A 13,536-nucleotide genomic window follows, 5' to 3' on the forward strand; every position below is an offset into this window, starting at 1 on the left:
AGCCCTGAGTGCTCACTGGAAGGACAGATCCTGAAGCTGAGTCTCCAAGACTTGGGCCACCTCATGAGAAGAGAAAACTCCCTGGAAAAGACCCTGATGTTGGGAAAGATGGAGGGCACAAGGAGAAGGGGACGAGAGAAGACGAGATGGTTGGACAGTGTTCTCGAACCTACCAACATGAGTTTGACTAAACTGCAGGAGGCAGTGGAAGACAGGAGTGCCTGGCGTGCTCTGGTCCATTGGGTCATGAAGATTCGCACACGACTAAACGACTAAACAACAACAAGTGTTACACTTATGGGAGTCTCACTGTTCCATCACTTTTTGCACTATTCAGATGGCAAACACATCAGGGCTGTAGGGGGGAAGATGGTATCCTCAGGAAGAAGTCTGTCTATATCTATCTATCATCTATCTATCATCTATCTATCTATCATCTATCTATCATCTATCTATCATCTATCTATCATCTATATCTATCATCTAAATATATATACTGCTTGAATGCAGTAAAATCACAAAGTAGTTTACAGTGGTACCTCGCAAGACAAAATTAATTCGTTCTGCGAGTTTCTTCGTCTTGCGGATTTTTTGTCTTGTGAAGCACGGATGCACCCTGGTATTAACGGTTTTAAGAAAAAGGAAACAAACTTGCAAGACATTTCGTCTTGCGAAGCAAGCCCATAGGGAAAATCGTCTTGCAAAGCAACTGAAAAAACGAAAAACTCTTTCGTCTTGCGAGTTTTTCGTCTTGCGAGGTACCACTGTATAAGGAATATTAAAATGATCAATAAAAACAATTAAAAGCAGTTAAAGATAATTAAAATGAACAGTAAAATAAATTAAAACACACCTACAGCTATGTGTCTGGAGAGACATGCCCAGTGCTTTTTTTTTCTAAAAAAAAGTTTAGGGGTACTCTCACTTTCCTACTCATATTGAAATACTGCCCCTCAATGAGGCCAAACTTAGATGCACAAAATGTTTAGGGGTAGGCGTACCCCTGCGTACCCCCCAGAAAAAAGCACTGGACATGCCCAAACAAAAATGTCTTAAGCAGGGGCAAAAATGTGCTTGATGTCAAGTGGCAAGGAGTTCCAAAGTGTAGGTGCTGAATTTGTTACAACGGCGAAGCAAGTATCACGTGACACCTGGTCAAAACCAGAATAGATTCTGGCTTCGATACTGACATGGAGCTGTGTGGTGAGGTCAAGGTGGGCAAGTTCCAATCCCTGTTCAGCCATGACGGTGATCTGGGGGTTGGTCACCGATCTCTCATCTACCTCAGGGTTGTTGTCAGGATAGGTAAAGGTAAAGGGACCCCTGACCATTAGGTCCACTCGTGACCGACTCTGGGGTTGCGGCGCTAATCTCATTTTATTGGTCAAGGGAGCCGGCGTACAGCTTCCCGGTCATGTGGCCAGAGCAGTGCACGAACCAGAGCAGCGCACGGAAATGTCGTTTACCTTCCCGCCGGAGTGGTACCTATTTATCTACTTGCACTTTGATGTGCTTTCGAACTGCTAGGTTGGCAGAAGCAGGGACCGAACAACGGGAGCTCACCCCATCACGGGGATTCGAACCGCCCACCTTCTGATCGGCAAGTCCTAGGCTCTGTGGTTTAACCCACAGCGCCAACCCCGTCCCTTGTTGTCAAGATAACATGGCACAAATGCACACCCCACTTGGGCTCCGTGGAGGAAGTATGAGGGTGAGAGAAAGAGAGAGAGAAAAATGTAGCAGATGAGCCTTCCTTGCTCAACTTCCTCTCCAATGTGGCCTTGAGGAGGAAAGATGCTTTTAAATGCTCCTCCCTCCTAGGCAGTAATTGTTGACATGACTATAACTCCCATCTGAAGAGTTGGCTTCATCAGAGACTCAACCCACTTCTCACCCAGCAGCAATGCAGATCTTCCTTGGCATTTGCTTCCTCTCAGCACTCATAGCCAGAGGTGAGTATCCCATCCTATGCAGGTAGAGTTATATCTCTATCTAGAGCAGCTATATCTATATCTGGGTGTGGGCATAATATTATTGGCAGCATCCATCTGTCTGGAAGACAATGGAAGTGTGGACCTTTCGTGGTAAAGTCAAGCCAGTTGAGAGCTACAGCGCTCGGTGTGGCTGTATCGCAATATGGGATAGACATGTTTTGTTGCAGCTGGGGCAGAAGAAGACGTCCGATTGTGCTGATGTATATGTATGTGTGTGTGTTTGCATGTGTGTGCTTGAGAAGCAAGGATTCTCTGACACCCTTTTCTTTAAATATCCCCGGTACGTACTTAATGCTGTTTGCTTTAGAATATTATAGCTCTACAGGAGATAATTGTATGTTGCTCGTTTCTGAATCTGGATGTATCTCTTTTCTGGAATGTAGCTAGCTCCCAAGTCCTGTATGACTTTTTGCCAACTATGCAGCCATTCACAGAGATATGCGAGATCTAACCAGCAGAAGTTTCACTGCTGAACTAAACCAATTGTTCTCCCTAAATCCCTGTCACAATTTTTTCCGAGAATTGAACTTATTTTGAGGGCTTTCCAACATAAAAATCGTAGCTGGGAAGATATGATAACCTGACTGCCTCCCCTGTTAATTTAATGCTAATATAATATAATATAATATAATATAATATAATATAATATAATATAATATAATATAATATAATATAATATAATATAATATAATATAATATAATATAATATAATATAATATAATATAATATACTTGTGTGGGTGTGATTTCTACCTATCGGAAACATATTGTGTCACAAAGAACATTCCCCTCCTCCCCTGAATGTCTTGAAGATTTTATGCCACAGCTTTCATTAAGTTTTATTTCATTAATGTTAAAAAAATAAATTCTGGAAATTATGAATAGCTCCAGGACAAGATCACTCATGAGCCAAAAATGTTTTATTTCAAAAATGGTGAATAGAAGGAAAGTGGACCCGTCTCTTCTTTCTACCCATTCCTTCCCCCAATATCCAGTGCAACTCACCATGTTGTGAGCTTTTCTATACTTTAATTTTACCTAAAGTATACAAACTCGGTTAGAAAGTAATTCTAAGCTTCCAAACAGAGCAACCAATGAGCTGTTGGATGTTGGGCGCTTGCCTCTCCACTGCCAAGGGGTGGGGGTCAAATGGGCAGAGAGGGAGACCTCCCCAGTTTAGCAGCAGAGAATGGGGGGGCGTTCCTGTAACACTGGGGGTGATGGTCCTGAAAATGAGATATGGAGGGCAGTCAGGAGAGACCTCTCAGTTCCCTGATATGCCCCCGGAAATGTCAAAAAAGGACCTGAGGCTTTGGAGCCGGTGTATTTTGCCTCTCATTGGTTTAAATCATGGGTTGGCAAACTAAGGCCTCGCGGGCCGGATCAGGCCCAATTCCCTTCTGGATCTGTTCCATGGATGGTCTGGGAATCGCCACATGGATCGCCAGTGTGCGCATTCTTTCCCTCTCCCTCCCACGGCAGCGGCGCCTCCTCCCTCCCTCCTCCTGGCTTCTCCCCGCCCTGCCTAGAGGAGGAAGGGGGCTGGGCTTTGGTGGTGCAGGCAGAAGCAGCACTCGAGCGGCCGCCATTTTAAGCAGCCCCTCTCTGGAGCCCTTTCATGCGCTACTCGTCGTCCCCGCCGCTGCCAGCCCTTGCCACTCACAAGACACAGGTAAGCAGCCACCGGGGCTCGTCCGGTGCTGTGGAGAAGCATAGCTGTCAACTTCTCCCTTTTCTTGCGAGGTATCCTATTCTGAATAAGGGAACTTTCCTTTAAAAAGGGGGAACGTTGACAGCTATGTGGAGAAGGGAGGGGAGAGTCGTGGGGGAGTGGCTCCCCACAAGGTCTGAGGGAAAAGTTTGCTCACCCCTGGTTTAAATGGTAGAGAAAATGGAAAAATCATCCCTCTACCTTCTGCCCTGGCTGGTGCAGTTCCTCTGCCACAGATTCTTACCCCGCTGCCACCGCCAGCTTAGGATTGCGCTGTTATTTTAATGGCTAAATGTAACTTCCAGATTCTGTAATAGGATGCCGCTGAATACAGTGGTCCCTTGGGTTAAGAACTTAATTCGTTCTGGAGGTCCGTTCTTAACCTGAAACTGTTCTTAACCTGAGGTACCACTTTAGCTGGGGGCGCAGGTGGCGCTGTGGGTCAAACCACAGAGCCTAGGACTTGCCATCATAAGGTCGGTGGTTCGAATCCCTGCGACGGGGTGAGCTCCCGTTGCTCAGTCCCTGCTCCTGCCCACCTAGCAGTTTGAAAGCACGTCAAAGTACAAGTAGATAAATGGGTACCGCTCCGGCGGGAAGGTAAATGGCATTTCCGTGCGCTGCTCTGGTTTGCCAGAAGTGGCTTAGTCATGCTGGCCACATGATGCGGAAGCTGTATGCCGGCTCCCTCGGCCAATAAATCGAGATGAGCGCCGCAACCCCAGAGTTGGCCACGACTGGACCTAATGGTCAGGGGTCCCTTTACCTTTACCTTATCACTTTAGCTAATGGGGCCTCCCGCTGCCGCCACATGATTTCTGTTCTCATCCTGAAGCAAAGTTCTTAACCCAGTACTATTTCTGGGTTAGCAGAGTCTGTAACCTGAAGCATCTGTAACCTGAAGTGTCTGTAATCCAAGGTACCACTGTACTACGGAGTGGGGTTATAGCCTTCACACTCTGTTTGTGGAGTTAGCCAGGGTGCTGGTCGGGCGCTTTGAGAAGCAGGATATGGGAATAGGTAGACTTTTGGTGCAATCCAGTCTTCATATGTTGTTATGTTCCTAATTTTCTAGAAGACAATACATCCCAGTTATTATATATTGCATCATGTGTATATGTGTGTGTTTCAGCAAGAAACATGGAGTGAACAGCCACATGCTTATCTCTGCATCTGTTTTGAAGTCAATGGTTTATCACTTTAAAATATATATATATATTTTTACTGTTGTTGTTGCTTTTTAAGCTGCTTTTCAGAGCAGCCTGATCTTCACACCACCACCCCTTCAGGCACATTAGGAAACACTGGCCCATGATTAGCATTGAATTACCTACCATTCCAATTGTCCGCCATGCATAGAATGGTGGAGGCACCATTGCCTCAGGCCACAAACATGTTCTGGGCTGGCCCTGTGCAGAATAAATTATGCAAATTCGTGCAAACATACCTTATTTACAAAACGTCGCCAGTCTCAGAATGCTACTTTCCCCCTGCAGGACTTAAGGTAATTTGCTTTGTTTTGAAGCTTAAGAGTTATACACAGTTCTGTCAACAATCCGGCGAATTAGCCTAAATTTAGAAACAATGACTCACCCAAAGCCAGCAAAAATGTTTCTTAGCTGTTGCTGAACAGGTATGTGAACCAGGTGAGCAGGTTTTGGCTACTGGCGATGTGGTCAAGTCAACTTAAGAGACGGATGGTGGTGGAACTGTCTCTGAAAATGATGAAAATCGAAAGAAGCACCTCAAGGTGTTTTCCTAATATATGTGAGGTCAGAAGATGGCCTCTGTATCTTGGCTTGTATAGCTTTAAGTTTATGCAAATGCTAGGAATTAATTATACCCAGTCTACATTCCACCCCCCCTTCTCAAAAGTATGTGAAACTGTGTATACACACCCATAACTTAAGTATGGGGACTGGTTTTGATCCTGTCAGACAAGTGCATCTGGTCTGAGAGGAAACTTCATCCTTTAAAGCTATTTAGGTCCGGACATTTCCTTCCCTGGAAAAACAGAGAGCGGTACAGAGAAATCACAGGAAACTAATTAAATCCAACTGACATAATATATTTCCTTTCTTTTTCCTTTTCCTTTTCCAGGGACTGCTTTACAATGTGAAGCTTGCACAGGCCTAGGCCAAAACTGCACTGGTGAAGTGGTGACTTGCCCCCAAGACCACAATTTCTGTGGCATCACTTTGTTTGAAAGTGAACTTTTTGAAGGTATTCATGATTTATTTTTTGGTCTCAGCGGTGGGATGCATCCATGATTTGTTGTTGAGTATTGGTGAGGATTTACTATTGGGGCCTCTACCACTGGAAGGCCTGCAGATGACTGTCTTATTAAGGGCCTTATCTGTGGTGGCCCCCTCTCTCCATGGTAATTCTCTACCTTAGCAGAACCAGTCAACTAGGGGTGCAATACTTTACTTCTTAAAAGCACTCACACTGGGTAGAGCAATACTAACTAGGAAAATATGGCTGGAAAATAATCACTAGGTTTACACCAGTGTAAACCATTTACACTGGGGCAGGGGAATATGGTAGATCCCATCCTACCCCCTCCAACTGGTGTAACTGGGGATGAGGAGTGAACTGTTAGCTGACCATCAGGACTTTTACGAAGGACAAACCATGGTTACAGCTCATGGCTACAACAAACCATGGTTAGCGTGGAGACAACTAAACCATGAGTCCAGGCTCTGGCGACACACTAAACCAAGGCATGTTCAGCTCAGCTTGGTATAGCAGCAGAATGACTGTGGTTTTAGACTTTTGTATTTTGTTGTGCTGCCTTCTATTTTATTGCACCACGCTTAATTTTGTTAAGCGTTTCAGAGTGCAATATTGGCAGGGAAGGGGATGGTGGAGTCAGCATGACGCAGAGGTTAGAGAGTTGGGCTAACTCTCAGCTTAATCTACCTCACAGGGTTGTTGTGAAGTTGAAATAGAAAGGGGATTAATTATGTGTGCTGCTTCAAACTCCTTTTTTAAAAGCTGGGAGGCAATTGTGGTAAAGAAATACATAAGAATAAAATTATTTTTTAAGAAATGTAAAAGCATAGTATCATTGTGTGAGGGGACTGACAGCAAGGGCCTTTAGTTTTCCCAGTTCTCAGTAATATAAGGCTTTATAGAAATAATTGGCTTTTGAGCCTCTGTGCTATGTGCATTATACTCATGATCTGATAGGAAGTCTCACATCTTTCTCCCCATACCCTCTTGCAGAAAATGTAAAGGTTAATGGCATTATTAAGAACTGTGTTCCATCCAATTACTGCGAAGTTGGTTCCGCTGATATTAACTTGGGTAAAAAGAGAAGATCGAGGACCAGTGTTTTCTGCTGTAAGACGGATGCTTGCAATACCGCCTTTCCTGCCAAATGTAGGTATCAGTTTGTATTTTCCTTTTCTGATTCCTTTTGCGCACCCAATTGTATACATGCCTTTGGAGCTTTTGCATGTTCAGACCTTTAAACCTCCCCCTTAAATAAATTCAGACAAGATTCAAATTTTGGTTTGGTTTCTGGCAGAATTTAGGCCACAACTTTATTGATTACAGCAAGTGAGTGGTTGCATAGGCTCTGGTTCGACTGGCTTCCTGCATCGTTGCAGGTAGCGCTGACCCAGGGCACCAGCATAGGTCAGCCAAGGGTGAACACCTGGATAAGCAGAAAGCCAAGAACAGGCTATCTCCGCCACCCAAATGCCCCCCTAGACTCAGGCACGGGTGCAATCCCCTCTCAGGGGTTGACCAAACCATCGAGTCCCTGGATTCCTTTAACGGAATACCCTTCACATAGGGATGGCGAGAGCGTTCCCTCATCCCTATCACCTGAACCAGAATCTATCCGCAACCTTACAAGTTGTGACGATTTGCTACGCGGCAGGCGAAACCCAAATGGCACCAGCCAATCAGCCAAGTGGGGAAAATTCCTGCCGTGCCCCTGTCCCAACGACAGACGACGCATGACGGCATAGCAAGCTCAAGCGCAAAGCCCTAAGAGTAGGGAGAGGTGGGCGGGTGCACACACCGAAAGAGGAAGCTCTGGGTCATGTGCATAGGTATATATAGGTCCCTTGATCTGTTTAGCCTGGGTCCCATTGGCCTGATTAAACTCTGCATCAAGGGACCTACCAATTGGGTGTTGTGGCTATCCAATCTTACCCACCCACAACACAGGGTTTGGTTGCCAGGTCTCACTGCAACACGTCCCCTCTTTAAGGGAGGACCCGGTTTGTTTAAAGTCAGGTTGCCAGGACAGGCTGGCCTGAGGCATTTGCCCTCTCCCTTTATCAGTATTTATCAGATATATGACCCGCAAACAACATCTCAAGGGCTTTCTGGGGGTCTGTGTTCACTCACTGCTCCATTGGCTAGGCTAAAACATTGCTATCCCAAGAGATTGCTTTGTACTGCATGTACCTTGGCATCCAGTTTGCATTTTACACCAAACATGGTGTTATAGAAATTCTGAGGTCTTATATATATAAAGTAAATGTTCATAAATGTACAAGGCAAACACATACCTAAGTATATAAACCACGTATCTGAAATAGTACAGGAGAACAATCCTGAAGCCATTTTGGCTCTCCCAAATTGACCTCTGCAAGGAGGAAGGAAATGGGAAAACCTCCCCATTGTCTCTTTGCTCACAAATCCTGTCTTAAGGGCGTATCTGTGTATGAATAAGGGTGAGCCTGTGACCTGGATTCACGAACTGGGTATTTACCTTCACAAAAGAATGGCCAGAATGCCCAGGTAAAAGCAAACAGTGACCATTATCAGGTATCCTGGCAGACAGGTTTTCTGCTGTAGGCCGCCCCTTCAGTGATGTATGTATGATGTTTTTGGGGGTGGTCTTGAGCTACAGGGTGGCAATTTCGAAAGTCTGTATAAGAGCTTGCACACCAATGTTCTGGGTCCCTCCTGCGTGGGGGGTGAGCACCCTGTTGCAACAGTTTAATAAAGATCAGGCTTACTAGCTGCCTTGCTTCTCGATATTGTCTGGTTGGCCTCTGTTATTTTCTCCTACTGATAGAGAACCTACATAAGGATTCTGTACTGGCTCTTGGGTACCCCACAAGGGAAAAGGAGCATTTCCCCCCCCCCCTTGGCCAGTTCCCTCCTCCTTGGAATTTCTAGCTTAATGTAAGCTAGAAATTATTATTAGTGGCGCCTGCCCCGTGGAATGCCCTCCGGGCAGATGTCAAGGCGATAAACAACTACCGTATTTTTTGCTCTGTAAGACTCACTTTTTCCCTCCTAAAAAGTAAGGGGAAATGTGTGTGCATCTTATGGGGTGAATGCAGGCTGTGCAGCTATCCCAGGAGCCAGAACAGCAAGAGGGATTGCTGCTTTCACTGTGCAGCGATCCCTCTTGCTGTTCTGGCTTCTGAGATTCAGAATATGTTTTTCTTGTTTTCCTCCTCCAAAAACTAGGTGCGTCTTGTGGTCTGGTGTGTCTTATAGAGCGAAAACATACAGTATTTTATTTTTAAAAGACAACTGAAGGTGACCCTGTCTCGGGAAGTTTTTAATGTCTGACGCTGTATTGTTTTTAATATTCGGTTGGAAGCCGCCCAGAGTGGCTGGGGAAACCCAGCCAGATGGGCGGGGTATAAATAATAAATTATTATAAATTATTAAATTATTATTAGTCGTACTTTACAACTCTTTTCCTCATGCCACTGTGCAGCACAGTTATATTTGCAGCACCCAGTAATGTTCTCAGGAAGTTGACTTTTTCTCTCTTGGTTCAGTGAAGCGTCTGGAGACCAAACTCAACGGCCTTCGGTGCCCAGCCTGCTATGCTTCCTTTTCTGATTCATGCAGTGATGAAACAGTGGATTGTGTTGGTTCTGAATCTCACTGCATTGACTTAGCTGGATTCATACATACAGGTAATTTATTCATTCCCATGCATGCATTTGGTTTGGGTTCTTTTGGACTTTGCTCATTATCTTCATATCATAAACACAGTTCAGATGCCTTAAAAAAATACCTGGCATGGCACTTCCAGAAGTTCAGACGATTTACATTTCCCTCAATGCCTTGGAACAATGCCATAGTGGGAGCGCTGTTGGAAATGAAAATGGCAGTTGGACCCAATTGCCTGATTCTTTTTGGAATATTGCTGCTGCCACCTTCCACCACCACCACACCAAGTATGAGTCCACCAACAAAGAATAGTGCCAGAAGGCACTTGCCAGGGCCCCCTCAAACTTTTGTATTAGTTCTACTTCACCAGATCAGAAATCTGGGGGAGCAAAACAGTGGTAAATTCTCTTTACTGTGCGGCTGAATGCAACAGATGGCTCTCAGCTTCCCATGTCAATTTATGCCGACGGGAATAAATTCTCTTTTGGTTTCGCTGCGAATGAAATTCTACGGTAATTTTATTTTTTAAAATTATTACATTTATATCCCACCTTCCTTCCAAAACATGTAAGCTCTACCCAGACTCACACTTGCTTAGCCCTGGGAAATGGACTGAATTTATTAACTTCCAATTAAGCATGAGATATCAGCTGAATTAGCCAAGGCACCAAGGTTGTTCCTTTGATTATGGGCTGTTCCGTTCTGTTGATTCTGATGTCTACTGCATTGCTGTTTTTGTTTGCTGTGTTGTTGTTTTTTTAAAGCAACTTGTGTCCGGATTTTTACTTCTTCAAATATGGCAACCCTACTATAAAAAAGGTAAAGGTAAAGGTAATGCACATGAAAGCTCATACCAATAAGGTATCTGAAGACGTGTGCATGCCCATGAAAGCCCAATATACCAATAACTAACTTAGTTGGTCTCTAAGGTGCTACTGGAAGGATTTTTTAAATTTTTTTTCGACTACGGCAGACCAACACGGCTACCTACCTGTAAAGGACCCCTGACAGTTAGTTCCAGTTATGAACGACTCTGGGGTTGCGGTGCTCATCTCGCTTTATAGGCCGAGAGAGCCGACATTTGTCCGCAGACAGTTTTTCCAGGTCATGTGGCTAGCATGACTAAGCTGCTTCTGGTGAAACCAGAGCAGTGCACGGAAACGCTGTTTACCTTCCCGCCGTAGCGGTATCTATTTATCTACTTGCACTTTGACATGCTTTTGAACTGCTAGGTTGGCAGGAGCTGGGACTGAGCAATGGGAGCTCACCCCGTCGCGGTGCTTTGAACTGCCGACCTTCCAATCGGCAAGCCCAAGGCTCAGTGGTTCAGACCACAGCGCCACCCGTGTATAAAGCAACACAATAAATATTACTCTATTCTGTAATGTTGTAGTATTGCATTTGATTGTGAGCTGCCTTGCAACTTTCAGGAAAGAGGCAGGGTATCAGTCTATCCAAACAAAACAAAAATTCCCAGAAAATCTGCCCTCTGCTCTTGAAAGTGTAAGAGTGAGCGAGGTGGATCTTTAAATGATCATCTGCCGCCCTCTTGTGGCTAACAACCACCTTATTATATTCTCTCTTTCCAATACCAGGTGAAGCTACCGGGAAAGTTGCTATGAAGGGTTGTGCTACACCTGCCGTCTGTGCTCCTATTTTGGGAGGGGCAGCGACATTTACGGGGATCAGTTCGGCCATCACGAACCTTGAATGCAGAGCAGCCTCCAGCAGCACAGCCAATATGCCTCTTGGACCAACTGGATCCCTCCTTTCCGCCATTGTTGGTTTTTTCCTCATGAAGCTCTGTTCTTAACTTACAATCTGTGTGCATTAACAAATGGATGGAGGTGCTAAGCTGAGGCTTGTGTTAAAAGCTTGACAACTCTCTCTTAGCATAACTGGATTGCCTGAGCATTTGCTCTTTGGCGTGTTAGGGACTAAGGGGCAACCGTTGATTCCAGTTAATCGATCAACCTATCAATGAAAGTGAGAATCGCAGCCGCAGGTGTACTAAAGACTGAGTAGAGTGCTTTCCTCTCCACGATGAAGGCCTGTTCACAGACTCCTTTCAGGGTGGGGGCTGCCCTGAACTTTGGCCAGATGAACTGGCCATGTCATGTCATCAACACCAAGCACTAAAACCACTGCAAGTCCGTGATCTACATCAGCTTTCACCTGCATATTCTAAAGGAATATGTGCCAACACCTAATTGACATTTAACAACAATGGCAAACCAATTAAACATTTGATTGATTAACAATTTGGCTCCTACCCATTCTTCTGTCTGACCGATCTGTTAAATAGCAAAATCAATAGTAAAATAAAAAAATGAAACCCAGGAATATTGATTCGTTTCTTGTTTGTTTAAGCTTTGGGGAGGTTATGAACCTTCTCTCTGTGTTTTACAGTCTCCTTTTTGGATTTCCAATCGATATGATTATTTGATAGGTTGCAACAATTATCAATTGTACTTCACATTTTAGTTACTTCATGCTGAAACACAGGGAAAGAGCATTCGTGTTAACTAAATGGGCTTGTAAAATAGCTGGAAAAGGCTCTTAATTGATCCAACTGCTTTAAAGTGTTTTTACGGAGCCTGTAAATTCAGAACTTAGCATGCAATGCATGTCCATTTCTATTCGCTCATGGCCCCAAATTGGCTCATTCCACATGTGGTGGGTTCTCAGGATCAAACTTCAGCCTGGTTCATCCCTGTACCGTGTATAAAATGTTTAGGATGAAACTAGGCTCACCTGAGTAAATAGGTATGCTATAGCATTGTTGAAAATATGTGCATTTGGACCTCACTGATGTTTAGATGGGAGACCACAGGAAGCAGCACTGAGTTCCCAAAAGGTTGAACAGGATAGCAGCCTGGGACCATGTCAGAACCAGCCCTGTTTTTATATCTCTATGTTATACTTTTTGCTACGTGGCAGATTTGGGTGGTATTGCAAGAGTACAGCAACTTCTGCCCTGTAGCCTGGAAGCTGGACCACGTCACAAGAAAGTAGATAACAGGGAGGGATGTTTCTGTGATTGGCATCTGAATTTGATTTATACCTGTGGTTTCTTGGCCTTCTCAGCTAAAACCTGAAACCGGAAGCGGCTCCCTTAGTCTGTAGACTTATGTATAAAGCACCTGCACACTGGTTTTGTGTATGCGTCTGTATTATTAGTGCCACTCAAAACCTTTTGTTGATTACTGGTTTGAAATTTCTGGATCTTACAGACCCTCCAAGTGTCACTATTTTTCAGGGACGGTTCTGGATTTAGAGAAGCCGTCCTGGTTTCTGACTTGATCCCAGAATGTCCCGCTTTTCCTTAGGACGTCCCTATTTTCATCGGAGAAATGTTGGAGGGTCTGGAGTTATGCGACCCCTTGAGCCAAGGAGATAAGTAACTATACAACCTTTAGAAGACATCTGAAAGCAGCCCTGTATAGGGAAGGGTTTTTTAAAAAATGTTTTACAGTATGTTTTTATATACATAGGAAGCCACCCAGAATGGCTGGAGCAATCCAGGCAGATGGTCAGGGTACTGATTGATTGATTGATTGATTGATTGATAAAAGGACCTCCTTAATTTCATTGGAGAAATGTTGGAGGGTATGGAGTCGCCATACGAAACACCCTCCCATCAGACGTCAAGGAAATAAACAACTATCTGACTTTTAGAAGACATCTGTACACTTAGATTTTTTTGTTTGCAAAAATACACACATTCCCTCTTTTTTCAAGTTGCATTTTCTACAGATAAGTTTCATTTGTTGACACATTAGTGTTACATTTTAGAAGACATCTGAAGGCAGCCCCTGCTTAGGGAAGTTTTTAATGTTTGATGTTTTATCATGCTTTTTATATTCTGTTGGGAGCCGTCCAGAGTGGCTGGGGAAACCCAGCCAGATGGGTGGGTATTAATAATATCAATATTATTAATTAATATTAATAC

General features: G+C 44.4%; 1 protein-coding gene and 1 long non-coding RNA gene across 2 annotated transcripts in view; one reads left to right on the forward strand and one right to left on the reverse strand.

The window, feature by feature from the left end:
* Positions 1-13,536, reverse strand: part of LOC310825732 — a 240,438-nt gene that overhangs the window by 211,473 nt on the left and 15,429 nt on the right. The window lies entirely within an intron of this gene.
* On the forward strand, positions 1,822-11,927 carry LOC310825619 (phospholipase A2 inhibitor and Ly6/PLAUR domain-containing protein-like). The gene is made up of 5 exons (XM_083699512.1): positions 1,822-1,952; positions 5,805-5,927; positions 6,933-7,088; positions 9,467-9,607; positions 11,180-11,927. Exons 1-5 carry the CDS (start codon positions 1,904-1,906, stop codon positions 11,395-11,397), a joined length of 687 nt encoding a protein of 228 aa, XP_083555638.1. The 5' UTR covers positions 1,822-1,903; the 3' UTR covers positions 11,398-11,927.

This window comes from Podarcis gaigeae (assembly GCF_964106915.1).
Source record: "Podarcis gaigeae genome assembly, chromosome: 10".
Taxonomy (NCBI): domain Eukaryota; kingdom Metazoa; phylum Chordata; class Lepidosauria; order Squamata; family Lacertidae; genus Podarcis; species Podarcis gaigeae.

Bases quoted from the DNA above. Each gene is read 5' to 3' on its own strand.
- LOC310825619 (XM_083699512.1), top strand. From the start codon at position 1,904: ATGCAGATCTTCCTTGGCATTTGCTTCCTCTCAGCACTCATAGCCAGA. The intron at 5,928-6,932 runs GTATTCATGATT...ACCCTCTTGCAG, and splicing joins TGAAAGTGAACTTTTTGAAG to AAAATGTAAAGGTTAATGGC. The intron at 7,089-9,466 runs GTAGGTATCAGT...CTCTTGGTTCAG, and splicing joins TACCGCCTTTCCTGCCAAAT to TGAAGCGTCTGGAGACCAAA.